Source organism: Tachyglossus aculeatus, chromosome X1 (genome assembly GCF_015852505.1).
Source record: "Tachyglossus aculeatus isolate mTacAcu1 chromosome X1, mTacAcu1.pri, whole genome shotgun sequence".
NCBI classification, from domain to species: Eukaryota; Metazoa; Chordata; class Mammalia; order Monotremata; family Tachyglossidae; genus Tachyglossus; species Tachyglossus aculeatus.
Genome location: NC_052101.1, coordinates 109,832,555 through 109,848,575, shown reverse-complemented (window position 1 = coordinate 109,848,575; position 16,021 = coordinate 109,832,555). Strand labels below are relative to the sequence as shown.

The 16,021-nt window shown below is 44.8% G+C and overlaps 1 protein-coding gene across 4 annotated transcripts in view; it reads left to right on the top strand.

Moving 5' to 3' along the window:
• Positions 1–16,021, top strand: part of IPPK (inositol-pentakisphosphate 2-kinase) — an 83,461-nt gene that overhangs the window by 33,730 nt on the left and 33,710 nt on the right. For all 4 annotated transcript variants that reach the window (XM_038740721.1, XM_038740720.1, XM_038740719.1 and 1 more), the window contains exons 2-3: positions 12,423–12,470; positions 15,910–16,005. In XM_038740721.1, the coding sequence (XP_038596649.1) occupies positions 15,967–16,005 (39 nt within the window). In that variant the 5' untranslated portion in view covers positions 12,423–12,470; positions 15,910–15,966. The remainder of the gene's footprint in view (positions 1–12,422; positions 12,471–15,909; positions 16,006–16,021) is intronic.

The window sequence follows — 16,021 nt, the reverse complement described above, 5'->3', positions numbered from 1 at the left end:
TCCCCAAGTCCCTGCTTTTTCTCCCTTAAGTACGTACCTGATCTTGTTTCTTTACCATTAAAACCTTCCTCTCTCTGATTATTTTTCCTTCTCTCTGTTGGCATCTTAAACCCTGAGGAGCCTGCTTGAAATACCGCTGGACTGTATTCTGGGATTCCTCATCATCAAATGACATGACCCCGTGAATCCTTAAATTAGACTTTGAACAAGTCGCTTAAAGGTTTAGTGACAGATTGGGGAATAGCATCCTGGAAACCTGACTCTCTTTCAACATTCAGTTTTGCACAAATAGGTGATGAGTGCCCTTAGGATGCAGAGTACCGAACAGGAACAGTGCATTCTAATGGGGGCGGGTGGGAGACCAGATAATTGTAAAACATACATTAAAAAATAGTGGCAGATCCATAAACCAAACTAACTCTAGCTGTTCTTACAAGGAAATGTATGCAGTCTAATGTTTAACCTTAGACAAAGAGACAGTCAGGAGTATTGTGTGGTCATCTTTGCTGGGGATTTGGGTGACCTTGCACAGTTATTCTTTAGAAAAGGGTTGGCCTATGTATCAGCAGCTGTTTAAGAATAAAGATGCAGTGGGACGTAAGTCCACTTGATGGGCCTGAAAGGAATCGTCAGACAAGTGAATGTCTATAGCAGGGTCCTGAATTGGCCGTTCTTTTTGACGGTTCCCTCTCAATCAATCAATCAATCAATCGTATTTATTGAGCGCTTACTATGTGCAGAGCACTGTACTAAGCGCTTGGGAAGTACAAATTGGCAACACATAGAGACAGTCCCTACCCAACAGTGGGCTCACAGTCTAAAAGGGGGAGACAGAGAACAAAACCAAACATACCAACAAAATAAAATAAACAGGATAGAAATGTACAAGTAAAATAAATAAATAGAGTAATAAATATGTACAACCATATATACATATATACAGGTGCTGTGGGGAAGGGAAGGCGGTAAGATGGGGGGATGGAGAGGGGGACGAGGGGGAGAGGAAGGAAGGGGCTCAGTCTGGGAAGGCCTCCTGGAGGAGGTGAGCACTCCTGAACACTTTTTCGTAAGTGTGTCATTCTGGCCCCGTGGTCTCCGTGGACTGGGTTTGCTAGATTTCAAGAGTAGGTGGCATATCTGCAGGGATTTATTTTCGGCCCCTAGGCAACAGTCCTCTCCTGGAGGTTGAGATTGGTAGCCAGTGGTGTGAACGTGGGCATAGAGGCGCTATTTTCTTTTCAAAAGGAAGTCAGAATGGGTCAGAAGGCCAGAGTCCCCTTTCTCTTTTGGCCCACTGGGCATGGCATGGTGAGTAGAACACAGGCCTGGGAGTCAGAAGGTCGTGGGTTCTAATCCCGGCTTTGTCACTTGTCTGCTGTGTGACCTTGGGCAAGTCACTTCTCTGCCTGTTTTACCTCATCTGTAAAATGGGGATTGAGACTGTGAGCCCCACGTGGGACAAGGGACTTTGTCCAACCCGATTTGTTTGTATCCACCCTAGCGCTTAGTACAGTGCCTGGCACGTAATAAGCACTTAACAAATACCGTAATTATTATTATTATTTTCTTTACCCAGTTAGCCTTTCAGCTGTTTCTTAGCCAGAGGCACACTTATCTCCTCCTCGGAGACATCTTCCCGTCTGACCTCAATCCTGCTTTTTCTCAGAAATACTTATTCCCCTTTACTTACTTTCCTCGGAGACTTCCCGGCTCTTCAAGTCCTGTTCCAGTTGAGGAGAAATGGAAGCCCTGCCCTTGACCCATGGATTAGCATCTGCTGCCTCCCTGATTTTTTTTTTTCTTAATCAATCGATCAATCAGTGGTATTTGAGTGCTTACTAAAGTTTAGATCTTCAATTATTAACAAAATTGCCCACAGCATGTTACTATACTTTGTATTAAAGATTTTAGAAGTTGGGGTGGGCGGGGGGAGATATTGCCAAGACAGTATGACCAAACGAAAGCATGCCAAGTATGAAATGTATTAAAATCAAGATTGTAAGTGGAATCTATTTTTTTTTTTAAACCACCTGTACATTGGTGGTGGGGAGGTCTTTTCAGCCTAAGAAAATCACTAGCAAGTACATTTTATTGTTGGTTGTTGACTTTTTTTAACAAGTTTATTTTTATTTCAGAGTGAGTCTGGAAGCCCCATAATCATACCATGCATACTTTCTTTTTTTTTTTTAAAGCTCCTTTTGGCCAGATTTCTTTGTGCAAAACTGTAAGCCAGGGAGTGAGGGATTCTAAGTGGGGGCATGGTGAGGAACTTGGGATGGTGCCAAAGATGCCAAAATACAGGAACTCTGAAAGGTGTGTAGATACTCAATACTTTTTGCCCCAAACGGTAATTCCATTTGAAGAAACAGTACCATGCAGGAGTCTCATTCTGTAAACACAGCTCGGAGAACCCTACATGATAAAACTTGTATCTGTCTCAGTGCTTAGAACAGTACGTGACACATAGTGAGCACTTGGTAAATACCATAAAGAAAAATTACAGTGCCCAATCTGAGCCGACCCCACCATGTGTAGAGTCTATTCTGGCCTGATGTCCTTAGAAACAAAAGTGTTGTCACGGGTCAAAAGTACTGAACTTCTCTACTGTCTTTTGGGGTTCCAGTACTCTTTCAGTACCCCCAACAAGAGGAGTGCTTGCTCATGTATAACACAGCTTAGGCAGGAGGAGAAGAGGGTCTGTGTATTTGAGATGTCTTGTGGGCAGCTAGAATTTGTAACTCCAGGAAGTGCAAGTGAACTGTCCGTGGGCAGCATATGGTGACAGTGTCACCATAGCCACCCAACAACAACAACAGTATTGTGGTATTTGTTAAGCGTTTACTTTGTGCCAAGTACCATACTAAGCACTGGGGCAGGAACGATGCGGGTTCGGGCCCCAGAGCAGCCGTCATCTCTCTCAAAGCCTTGAGACCACAATCAGTTTTACAGTGAAACCTTTTCATGAATTATCTGGGGCTTTTTAAAAATGGTATTTAAGTGCTTACTAGGTGTCAAACACTGTTCCAAGTGTTGGGGTAGATATGGTTGGACACATTCCCTGTCCCACTCGGAGCTCACAGTCCGAGGCAACGGAGGCACAGAGAAGTGAAGTGATTTGCCTAAGGTCACCCTGCAGACACGTGGCGGAGCCGGGATTAGAACCCTGGTCCCCCCGACTCCCAGGCCTGTTCTCTATCCCCTAAGCCACGGTGCTTCTCTAAGTGAAACAGGGCCACAATTTCATATATGACAATGGCAAATTTAAATCCCGCACACTTTTCTTTAAATCTTACGTTGGCAATATGTATTGCCATTGTACCTTAGTTTGACATGTGGGTCTGTTTAGATAAGCACCTTCTTCTCGGATATGGAAGAAGTTTCTTAGCTTTGAAGCCAGCTCTTCTACCAAAGAAATCTTGGTTTTCTAGCCCGCGTACCCTTCTAGTGACAGTAATGCCAGCAATAGTATTATTAATGTTTCCTTGTTGGACATAAATGGATTAGACCATTCTCACCGATTCCAGAATTCTGTGTCCTAAATTCCCCACTCCTCAGGAACCTCCAGTAGTTGCCCACCCGTCTCCACATCCAACAGAAACTCCTTACCGTCGGCTTTAAATCAATCAATTACTTTGCTCCCTCCTACCTCACCTCGCTGCTCTCCTATTACAACCCAGACCACTCACTTCACTCCTCTAATGCCAACCTACTTGCTGTACCTTGATCTCGTCTATCTTGCCACCGACCTCTTGCCCACGTCCTGCCTCTGGCCTGGAATGCCCTCCCTCGTTATATCTGACAGACAATTACTCTCCCCACCTTTTACGTCTTATTGAAGGCACATCTCCTCCAAGAGGCCTTCCCTGACTAAGCCCTCCTTTCCTCTTTTCTCACTCCTTTCTGCTTCACCCTGATTTACTCCGTTTATTCACCCCTCCCTCAGCCCCACAACACTTCTGTGTACCGAACTGTAATTTATTTATATTAATGTCTTTCTCCCCCTCTAGATAGTGAGCTCATTGTAGGCAGGGAATGTGCCTACCAACTCTATTGTATTGTACTCTCCCATATGCTTAGTTCAGTACTTTGCACACAGTAAGCTCTCAATATAAATACGATCGATTCTCCTGTAGAATTGTAAGTGGATTTTCCTTCCCATTTTTTTTTTCAACCGAGGCATAAGTTTGTCAAACATTTCATAAAATAACGAAATCATAAATGAATAGAATCATTTGGAAAGGGAACTTCTTATAAAAGAATTTTAAGCAAAGCCTGTGATCTCAGAGCAGGCATTCAGACACACAGTGCCACATACCCAACCCTGAAATTCAGATTAAATTTGTGTGTTAAGAACAGCTACTTTTACTAATGCAAGGTTAAAAGGGAAAGAGAATTCTTCTGTTTGAAACTTTGTATTTTCTTGCCCAATATTTTATGAGTTATTTGCCAAGAACTGAATGACCCTGGACCCGGGATGTGAGGAAAAAACATTTGAAGGAAGCGATGAAGAGGGCTTAACAATATTGATTTGATTTAATCAAACAAAATCCCATACTTTGAGATGTGCCCTTTTTTCTCCCCTGGTTTACTGCCTTTGCCATATCTGTTTTTTCTTTTGTTTTATCTTAATATGTCCCCCTGCTTCCCTTGCTAAATACCCATTGATCAACCTTGATTTTTCACTCAATAGGACAAGTATATTTTTTGTCTGGACCGAAATTAGAAGGATTAGTCACTTTTGGGGATTAGAACTTCCAGGTGGCCTTCTGGATTGTTTATTTGAAGGAATTTAAAAATATATATATATAAATCCAAAGAAAACATGTGAGGAGGCCAGGCTCCAATGAATTAAAACAACCTGAAAGACTAGTTCAGTTAAAGTCTTTCTGTAGTACTTCGGATGTCATGAATTGGTTACGGAGCTCAGCATTGCATTTATTTTTCACTGCTGCTTGACTGACGCTGTCTAGCATTTGGCTCAATTTTACTGAAAATCCAGTTAGTCAAAAGCTCAAGGAGCTATTAGCCTCTAAGGCTATCGTGCTATTTGGTACACAACAAAATCCATTAAACAGGTCAAGGTAGTGAGTTGTAAAATGTCTGTTGAAGGTGCTCGGTGAAGTAATTGGAAGACAGCTGTTGCAAAACTCGGATTTAATAGCTCTGTTAAGTGTTGAAATTTGAGCACACTGACCTCAAACTCTCCTATTAAGCAGAATTTAGTCTTATGAGCTTGCTGAGTATTCCAGTTGACTTTTAATATTGTGTATATTTAATAGGATGAGAGAGACTTAATTTTTTTTTTTTGCTTTGAAAAAGGGACATATTACTGTGAATCCCTTTGAGAGTGAAATTGGAGCTAGTGACTGCTTCTTGAGTAGATTTTGATTTTTTTTTTTTACAGTAATAAATATTTGCTTAATGGTCCTTTGGAAGGTATAAATGAGAACAATTGTGACCTATAGGATTCAGCTGATGAGCTTGTTGAGATCGCCCAAGAATGTCTAAATATTTACTTAACCCTTAAAAATGAATTCTTTGCCGCCAGTCTTCAGCTAACACTGAACAAAATATAAAATCTTTAGCATAGTGTTCAGAGAAGTAAATGTTTTCTTGGTGAGCGATTTCAAGAAAATTGTATGCCCAGCAAAACTTCAGTTGCTCTGCAGGGAAGAATTGGAGTGTTATCATTTTTCCGCAGGTTGAAATTCTAATAGCCCCTACCTAGTCTAAGCAGTGTTCAAACTTAGGTTCATCAAACCATCAGTCATATTTATTGAGCACTTAACTGTGTGCAGAGCACTGTACTAAGGGCTTTGGAGAGTTTAACTGAGTTGGTAGACATGTTCCCTTTCATTCATTCATTCAGTTGTATTTATTGAGTGCTTACTGTGTGCAGATCACTGAATTAATCGCTTGGGAAGTACAAATTGGCAACATATAGAGATGGTCCCTACTCAACAACAGGCTTTCACAGTCCCTGTCCACAACGAGCGTACATGCTAGAGGGGAAGCAGCGTGGCTTAGAGGAAAGAGCATGGGCTTGGGAATCGGAGGTCGTGGATTCTAACCCCGGCCCTGCCACTTGTCTGCTGTGTGACCTTGGGCAAGCCACTTCACTTCTCTGTGCCTCAGTTACCTCATGTGTAAAATGGGGATTATGACTGTGAGCCCCACGTGGGACAGCCTGATTACCTTCTATCTACCCCAGCACAAAGAACAGTGCTTGGCACATAGTAAGCGCTTAACAAATATCATTGTTAAGACAGACATTAATATATGCTGTGGGGCCGAGGGAGGGATGAATAAAGGGTGCAAATCCAAGTGCAAAGGTGACGCAGAAGGGAGTGGGAGAAAGGGAAATGAGAGCCTAGTTGGGAAGGTCTCTTGGAGGAGATGTGCCTTCAGTAATAATAGTAATAACGGTATTCATTAAGCGCTTACTATGTGTCAAGTACTGTTCTAAGCGCTGGGGTGGTAACAAGATAATAAGGTTGGACACAGTCCCTCCCCATTTTATCCCCATTTTACAGATGAGGTGACTGAGGCACAGTGAAGTGCCTGAGGTCACACAGCAGACAAGTGGCAGAGCCATGATAAGACTTTGAAGGTGGGGAGAATGATCATCTGTCTGATATGAAAGGCGAGGACGTTCCAGGCCCGAGGCAGGATGTAGATGAGAGGTCGGCAAGATAGACGAGATTGAGGTACAGGGAATAGGTTGGCATTAGAGGAGCCAAGTGTTTGGACTGGGTCGTAGAAGGAGAGAAGCGAGGGAAGGTAGGAGGGGGCAGAGTGATTGAGTGCTTTAAAGCCAAAGAGTTTCTGTTTTATGCAGAGGTGGACGGGCAACTAACTACTGGAGGCTCTTTAGGAGTGGGGAGTCATGGACTGACCGTTTTTCTGGAAAAATGGGAAGCAGAGTGAAGTATGGCCTGGAGGAAGGAGAGACTTGAGGCAGAGAGGTCAGCAAGGAGGTTGATGTTATAATCAAGGCGGGATAGGATAAGTGATTGGATTAATGTGATGACAGTTTGGATGGAGAGGAAAGGGCGGGTTTTAGCCGTGTCGTGAAGGTTGAACTGACAGGATTCAGTGACAGATTGAATATGTGGGTTGAATGAGAGAGAGGAGTCACGGATGAGAGAGAGGAGTCACGGATACCGCCAAGGTTATGGGCTTGTGAGACAGGAAGGATGGTGGTGCTGTCTACAGTGATGGGAAAGTCATGGGGAGGACAGGGTTTGGATAGGAAAATAGAAGGTTATGTTTTAGACTTGTTATGTTTGAGGTGTTGCTGGGACATCCAAGTAGAGATGTACCAAAGGCAAGAAGAAATATGAGACTGCAGAGAAGGAAAGAGATCGGGGCTGGAGATGGAGATTTGGGAATCATCCACTTAGAGATGTAGTCGGAACCCTGGGAACAAAGAGTTCTCTAAGGGAAGCAGCCTGGCCTAGTGGATAAAGCACAGACCTGGGTTCTAATCCTACCTCCACCCTTTGTCTGTTCTGTGACCTTGGGCAAGTCACTTCTCTGTGCCTGTAACCTCATCTGTAAAATGGGGATAAAGACTGTGAACCCCACATGGGACACGGACAGTGTCCAACCTGATTAGAGTGTATCTGCCTCAGTGCTTAGTGTAGTGCCTGGCATGTAATAAGTGCTTAACAAATAGCATATGAAGAGGGAGGGGTATAGATGGACATTAGAAGGGGATTCAGAACTGAACCTTAAGGGACTCCCACAGTTAGGGGGTGGGAGGAAGAGGAGGAGCCCGTGAAAGAGACTGAGAGCAGCCAAAGAAATAGGAGGAGAACTAGGTAAGGACAGCTTCAGGCAAGTCAAGATTGGGTAACGTTTCCAGGAGCTGGGGATGGTCCACAGTGTCGAAGGCAGCTGAGAGGTTGAGGAGGATTAGGATGGAGTAAAGCAAGAAGGAGATCACTTGTGACCTTTGAGAAGGTGGTTTCTATGGAGTGAAGGGAGTGGATATTAGATTTGAGGGGGTCAAGGAGAGAATTAGAAGAGTGGAAGTGGAGGCAGCAGGTGTAATAATAATAATAATAATTATGGTATTTAAGTGCTTACTATGTGCCAAGCACTGGGGTAGATACAGGGTAATCAGGTTGTCCCACATGGGGCTCACAGTCTTAATCCCTATTTTTACAGATGAGGTAACTGAGGCACAGAGAAGTTAAGTGGCTTGCCCAAGATCACACAGCAGACAAGTGATGAAGCTGGGATTAGAACCCATGACCTCTGACTCCCAAGCCCATGCTCTTGCCATTAGGCTATGCTGCTTCTCTTATCCAAGGAGTTTGGAGAGGAATGGTAGGAGGTAGGACGGGTGATAACTGGGGAGCTGTGGGGTCAAGGGAGGGTTTTTTTTTAGATAGGGGAGGCATGAGCATGTTTGAAAGCAGTGGGGAAAAAGCCATTGGAGAATGAACAGTTGAAGGTGGCTGTTAGAGAGGGAAGAAGGGAGGGGGCAAGTGTTTTGATGAGGTGCAAAGGGATGGGGTCGGATGTACAGGTGGAGGGGGTGGATTATAAGAGAAGGCAGGTGATCTCTTCAGGTTCTGCTAGGTTAGAAGGGAGAGTTGAAGAGAAAGGAAGAGGGAGGGACTGGAGAGGAGGAGGGGAGATTTTAGGGAGATCATACCTGATGGTTTCAGTTTTCTCAATAAGTATGTGGCCAGGTCATTCAGGGCAAGAGGCGGGGGCCAGGGAGTTTGAGGAGGGAGTTAAATGCCTGGAACAACTGGCAAGAGCAGTGGGCATGGCCGTCAACAAGGATGCCGTAAATGGCATAAGGTTGCCATAAATGGCTTGTGGGCTAGACTCCTGAATGGGACATTTTCCTACAGGGGCAGTCACCCACATTCATGAGCCAGAGTAATGGGAAATAGGCCCTCAAAGGAGAAAACTCTGCCAGGAAATTGTTTAAAACTGGGTCTGAGATTGAGGCAGTGAATCAAGCCGGTATTTTTCCAAATCAGTCAATCGTGTGTAATGAGTGCTTAATGTGTGCAAAGCCCAGTTCTAAGCGCTTGGGAGAATACAAGACAACACATTTGGTAGACAAAATTTCCAGCCTATGAGGAGCCACAATTCCTCTCCCACCTCTCACTTTCCTTTCCACAGGGCTCTTTTCTCTGCTCCTGAACCTACCTGCGTAAGTTGATTTACAAGTTGATCGAGCATCCACTGTGTACTGTTGGCCTCCCACGTTTTCTCCCGATTTTTTTTCCCCCATTCCTAGTCTTTTCCTCTTTCTGGTTAAGCAGACACAAAATATCATTCTAGCTTTCTCCTTCTCCAGAGATCGGAAGTCCTGCTGCTAAATTTTTTCTGGCCCAAGAGGGTGCCGGTGGCCGGGTGAAAAAACATAAGCGCTATTGAACAAGATTGTTTGAAGGATTCATTTCCTCATCCCCACCCCCTCTCTTTGTAGTAGAGAGGGTGGACTATTTAGAGGACGATTACTAGAGAACACCAGAAGCCCTACATGGGTTTAGGTCAGCCCATGGAGCCCAAGTCTGCAAGTCACCTCACTCCCCTTGAAACCCGGGCAGGCTGGGTGGGATGAAGGCAGTTGACTCCAATCCTGGTGTGATTTTTTTTTTTTTTTGAGCAGAGTGGCATCCATTCCCCCCCACCTCTGCAGGGCTGGGAGAACTGTGGAAAAAGTGGTCCGAGAGCTGCAGCGTTTGTACTGGGCGTATACATGTGTGAACTGGTTTCCATGGAGAAGCATCGTAGTTTAGTGGAAAGAGCCCGGGCTTTGGGAGTCAGAGGTCATAGGTTCCAATCCCGGCCCCGCCACTGACCCACTGTGTGACTTTGGGCAAGTCACTTGACTTCTCTGTACCTCAGTTATCTCATCTGTAAAATGGGGATTAAAACTATGAGTCCCACATGGGACAACCTGATTACCTTGCATGTACCCCAGTGTTTAGAACAGTGCTTGGCACATAGCGCTTAACACATGCCATCATTATTATTATAAGCTACTGGGACCAAAAATTTTCAGCAGACTAGAGATGGATCACGGGGCATGTGTGGAAGTAAATCCCAGGACTCTACTGACCTTGACATGGGCTTGGTCCCAAAATCCTGGGGCTTGGCTCAGGCCAGCTGGAATTTGGGCTGTGTTAAGAAAATATGGCCCATGTAAGGTGCTAGGCCTTAATAAGAACATTTTTAACCTGAGGAAGCGAGGAATGTACAGCATGTTCCATGCTACTCTCTTTTTAGTCTGCGTGCGTCTTTTGCTGTCTCCCCGGTGATGTGTGCGACTGCTCTGTTTGGGGTCTCGTATTGCGCAGATTCAGTTTGAACTACCGTGGTTCCAATCCCTTTAAAACATTAACCCGAATGTTGTTTGGCCAATTCTTTGACTATTAATATTTTGTGTCCAAGTTTACCATTTGTTCTTTGCCTGTATTGACCCAAATAATGAGGCAGAATTGAATCAGAGGCTCTTCTCCTTTCCTTATCTCAGAAGGAGAAATTACAAATTGTATCTGGAAATAAACACAATGAACTCTCCCCGGCGCTTAGTACCGTGCTCTGCACACAGGAAATGCTCAATAGATGCAATTGATTGCTTAATTGATGAAAAATCATTTTCGTAGAAAATAATCACCCCACACCAGGCTGTACTTTCATTGGGTGCCTGATTCTGGTTCCAGGGACTCTCTGCCAGCTTTTCTGGCCCCAATTCTCTTTTATTATGTGTCCAGGCAATGCTGGAAGAATCTGGTTGCTAGCTTATTGTTGTTAATGTTTGGATCTGTTTGATGGGATTGTGAAACTCTAGTCAGCGACTGGAGTGTCTGCCTGCTTTCACTCCCGAGCAACGCGGAGGGCACACTAACCAAGAGGACCTGGAAAGGACAGAATGAGGGGTGCCCTTGGGTTTATATAGGTGTACGCGCACCTAATCCTGCCTCTCAGATGCAGCAGTCACATTAAGATGGTGAAGGGGAGAGAGGCCTGGAAGGGCTGGGTATATGAGGCGCAGAAGTCGAAGAGGCTGGATCGGGGGGTTGGGGGAGATGGAGGAAAAATAAGCCCAAGCTTATAGCTTTTGATGAAGTGGAGGACAGGCACAAAAGTCATCTCAGAATTAAAATCTGACCATGTTGAGGATAAGGGATGGGGGGGACTGTCCACAGGTTGTCGGGCTGTGATTTTTTTTCTTTGGGAAAATTGTAGAAAACAGCAGTCAGCCAAATTCATGGTCTTGGATCCCTGTGAAACCTGCAGCTCCCTTGTTGGGTGAGATGGGGACTTCAGACTGCTGTCTTCTAGTTTTGGGACATCCCCAGGGGCTAGGGTAGTTGTGGAAGACCTCCCCAGTGTGCGCTCTCCCCCGCCCCCCCCCAGTAGGCTGGTTGAAAGTTTTGGGGAGTGGGAAGGGAGAGAATGGAAACCCTTAAAATACCTCTAGCTCCTCCGAACCCATAGGAACTTCTGGGAGGGCCTAGAATCACTTATGAGAGGGAACAGCTGGCCTCAAGTACATACCTTTGAGATTGCTGACTCCTGGAGTGGGTCTCTCAGGACCTCTCGAGCTACCCTGAGGGCTCGGGGATGCAGTTGCCACTGGACTACTCTACAGCTGTCACTTCACTGGAATGGCCCTGAACAGTTCTGACGAGCCCAGCAAAGAGCCACTGTGCTGCCGCGCCAAGGTTGTTGAAGTTGTTTGATTTGGTGGTGTGAAAGGATGTCCTCCTCTTGCCCTGACTGCATCATTCCAACAGCCACCCTAGCACAAAAAACACCATTAAATGTGCAAAGAAAGAAAGCACATCTCACCTTCCTCCAACTCCCCTCCCCAAGCTGGATATTGTCCAGGGGTGCCAGAAAATGGGCCCCATTCCTTAGAGGATAAATGGTCAGGGGTTCGATCAGAGAGCTATACTCTGGAAACTTAAGGAATATTCATAATAAACCAAACAAATCCTCGAGAGCGCTTTTGATGGAGACATTTGCCAGTGCCTCCTTGAGGGAAGGGATCCCTCAACTAGCCCAACAGACTGCTTCTTGCCACCTGCTTTCTTTTCGGGTCACACCCTTTGTTTCACCCAAATCAACCTACAAACCAGTCTTGCCTTGCTGCTGACCCCCCTGCGTCTGAAAGATTGATCACCCCCAACGGAGCAGCTTCCTCACTCCCCTACACCCAACCACAACTCTCTCTTCAAAGCCCTCCTGGCCAGATCTATCCTTGCCCATTTTGCAGCACGTGGTTTGCATCAAAATTTCATTATCATAGCTGCCATAGGAGGTGTCTAACCCACAGGTGTCTGTATATGCTGGATGTATTTTTGGTAGAGTGCATTTTTTTTTTAGAAGCACTAACTTTTCTTTCTTCCCCTTTACTTTTATTTATTTTTTTTTATAAACAGCGCTGTGTGGTGCTGCGTTTTTTGAAGTTTCCACCAAATAGGAATAAGGTAAGATCTATATGTACTTGATAAGCACATTTTATTTGGGCCTGTTTCTTCAAATGCTAAAATTCGGAATTCATCTCTGGGATCTGGAATTTCTTCTGCATCAAGTCAGCCATGTTATTTCTCCTTTGTAATGACGCTTAGTGTTCCTTCAGCTCCCCCTCTCCACACAATGCTGTCACCGTGTGTCGTCCTGAATATAATTGCCCCAAAGAGAAACGTGGTCAGGGTGGAGAGGGAGAAGCCCGCTGCAGTATAGTATGAGGTAGAGTCCCTGCAACTCCAGAAAAAAGTTGGGGCCAGCAGGCAGGGTTTCCCCAGGTCCTCCACTTATTTTGGGAGGACCCCATTACCTAGGCACTAACTCCTTCAACTGTCCTTTTGCCTTGAGAAGCAGCATGGTCTAACGGAAAGAGCCCGGGCCTGAGAGTCAGAAGACCTGGGTTCTAGTCCTGGCTGTGCTCCTTGTTTGCTGTGTGACCGTGGGCAAGTCACTTAACTTGTCCAGGCCTCAGTTTTGTCAGTCTGTAAAACTGGGATCCAATACCTGCTCTCCCTCCTACGTAGATTTGTAAGCCCCTTGTGGGACCTGATTAACTTTAGACTGTAAGATCATATTGGGCAGGGAATGTGCCTGCTAATTTTGTTGTATTGCACTCCCCCGAGAGCTTAGTACAGTGCTCTGCGCAAAGTAAGTGCTCAATAAATACCACTGATTGATTAACGTGTATCTACCCCAGTGCATAGAACAGTGCTTGGCCCATAGTAAGTCCTTAACAAATACCGTTGTTATTATTAGTTGCAGTGAGGAGCACATCTAAGATGGAAATGTATCTTACCCTCTTGCAATAACTTGAGATAGCACCAACTAGCAACTACTATTAGCTAGAGAAGCAGTGTGGCCTAATGGAAAGAGCCTAGGAGTCAGAGGACTTGGGTCCTGATACTGGCTCCGCCACTTTGCTGTATGGCTGGGGTGAATATCAAGTACTTAAGGGGCATACCGTTAAGTAAAAAATGCAAAGAGGTTAAATGAGGGCTTAGGGAAGGCCTCTTGGAGAAGATGTGATTGAAGTAGATTTTAAGTCACAAACACTAATGTTGAACAATCTTCCATGAATGCAACTAAACGCTGAGATTCATTTGCACTAAGCCTTGAAATGCAGAAATAAAAGGATCCTTCTTTAATCTTAAATGCATCTAAATCCTAAATAGGCATAAGCTTTACCTGTGAAATCTCTCTAGCCTTTCTTCAGTTAGAGGCTTGTGCCTAGGAGGCCAAAATAAGATGTTGTGACCATTCATTCATTCATTCAATCGCATTTATTGAGCGCTTACTGTGTGCAGAGCACTGTACTGACCACATAACCTCCCTTTCCCATTCCTCTTTGTACGCTCCAACGGTTTCTCAGGTTAGCCCTACAACTCCTAATTGGCACATTGAGAAGATGTTCTTCACTAAGGCATGGAATTAAGAGTATTTCCAGGAGGTATTGATGACTTTCAGCAGATTCCATAAAATCCAAAGAAGATACTGTATGTGTACTCTTGGATTATTGAATGGGTGTGATTTTTTTTTTAAACAGTATTAAGTGCTTACTGTATGTCAGGCACTTAATAAGGTTGGATACAGTATGTCCCACATGGGGATCTCAGTCTTAATCCCCATTTTACAGATGAGGTAACTGAGGTGCAGAGAAGTGAAGTAACTTGCCCGAGGTCACACAGCAGACAAGGGACGGAGCCGGGATTAGAACCCAGGTCGTTCTGACTCCTGGGTCCATTCTCTAACCAGTAGAACACGCTGCTTCTCAGTGTGTGATTGCTGGGGAGCCCGGCCCTGTCCGTTCTCTTTCGTCTCTCCAGATTCCTCAGGATTTTGGTGGTCCCTTGCTCTCTGGGGATGTAATGGAATTGGGGAGACATGCCTTGTGTCTTATGTTTTCCTCTATGGACCCTGGTGAGTGGCAAGAAGCACTTGGTTCCTAGGTGAACGGCTGAAGTGTTCAAACCTGTTTCCTCAGTAGTTGGCAGCTGTAGGAAATGTTTATTATGATTGGTTAGAGTGGATAATCAGAATATGGAAATGTGAGATGATAGCGCGGGTGGTTCGTAAAGGTTACTTATTTGGAAAGCCACTTAGATGAAAAGACTAATAAAAACCTGTTAAGGAGGTCACCTTAAAAGAGGCCACAGAAAAAGAATCTCTTTTGATATTTGACCTTGCGGCACAAGTCCTCGATAATATAATCTAGACTGTAAGCTCCCTGTGGGCAGGGAACATGTCTACCAAGTCAATAGTTCATGTTAATGAGTGTTTACTGTGTTCAGAGCCCTTGTACTAAGTACTTGGGAGACACGTTTGGTAGGCCCGTTCTGTGTCCACAAGGAGCTGAGAGTCTAGAAGGGGAGACGGATATTAAAATAAACTGTGGATTTGGACATTAAATGCTGTGGGGCGGATGGATAAAGGGTGCAAATCCACGTGCAAATTGGATGCAAAAGGGAGAGGGAGAAGGGGAAATGAGGGCTTAGGCGGGGAAGGCCTCTTGGAGGACGTGGGATTTTAATAAGGCTTTGAAAATGGGGAGCGTGATCATCTTTCAGATACGAAGGGGGAGGGAGTGCCAGGCCAGCGTGGGTGAGGGGTTGGAGGTGAGGTGTATGAGATGGAGGTACAGTATGTTGTTGTTAGAGGAGCAGAGTGAGCGTGCTGGGTTCTAGTAGGAAGTCAGAGAGGTAAGGTAGGAGGGGGCAAGGTGATTGAATGTTTTAAAGCCCATCAAAAGGAATTTCTGTTTGATACAGAGGTGGATGAGCAATCACTGGAGGATCTTGAGGAATGGGAAAGCATGGACCGAATAGTATTGTACCCTCCCAAGCGCTTAGTGCAGTGCTCTGCACAGAGTGAGTGCTCAATAAATACTATTCATTATCTAAGCCCATCCCATGTGAAGACAAGTTGGCCTTTTAGACATGTGCCTTTCCAGTTTAAGGTGGCCTCCTAGAAACAGCCTTTAAATAATCAAAGAAACCTGAGGACAGTGGAAACTAGGAAAAATAAGCGGTGACTTCAGAGATAACCTGAATGAAGGAATTGAGAGCCTGACATTTAAAGGGCCACTTTCAGAGACAGCGGGAGGATAAAGCACATATGTGATGCTCCTTTCTTCCAGATTTCATCATATGCTTAAATCTCTAAGTAGTGAAATAAAAGTGTGGAGAAATTCATTTTAGTTTTGAGGAAGAGTATTTGTTAGTACCAAAAATATTTTGGGGGTGAATTCTTCTTACTTCATTCTCACTCCTCCTGACCCATCTCTGGAAGAAGTATTATTTGGGTAGAAATTGTCCACCACCAGAATAACTTCTCAGATGGAGAAGCACCTCTTACACATTGCGCCATTAGCTATGTCAACTGAAACACTCCTTTGTTTTACAGACGTCAGAAGAAATTTACCGCCATCTACAAAACATAGTAGACTTTGGCAAGAATGTCATGAAAGAGTTTTTTGGGGAGAATTACGTTCATTATGGGGTAAGGAAAGTCTTGT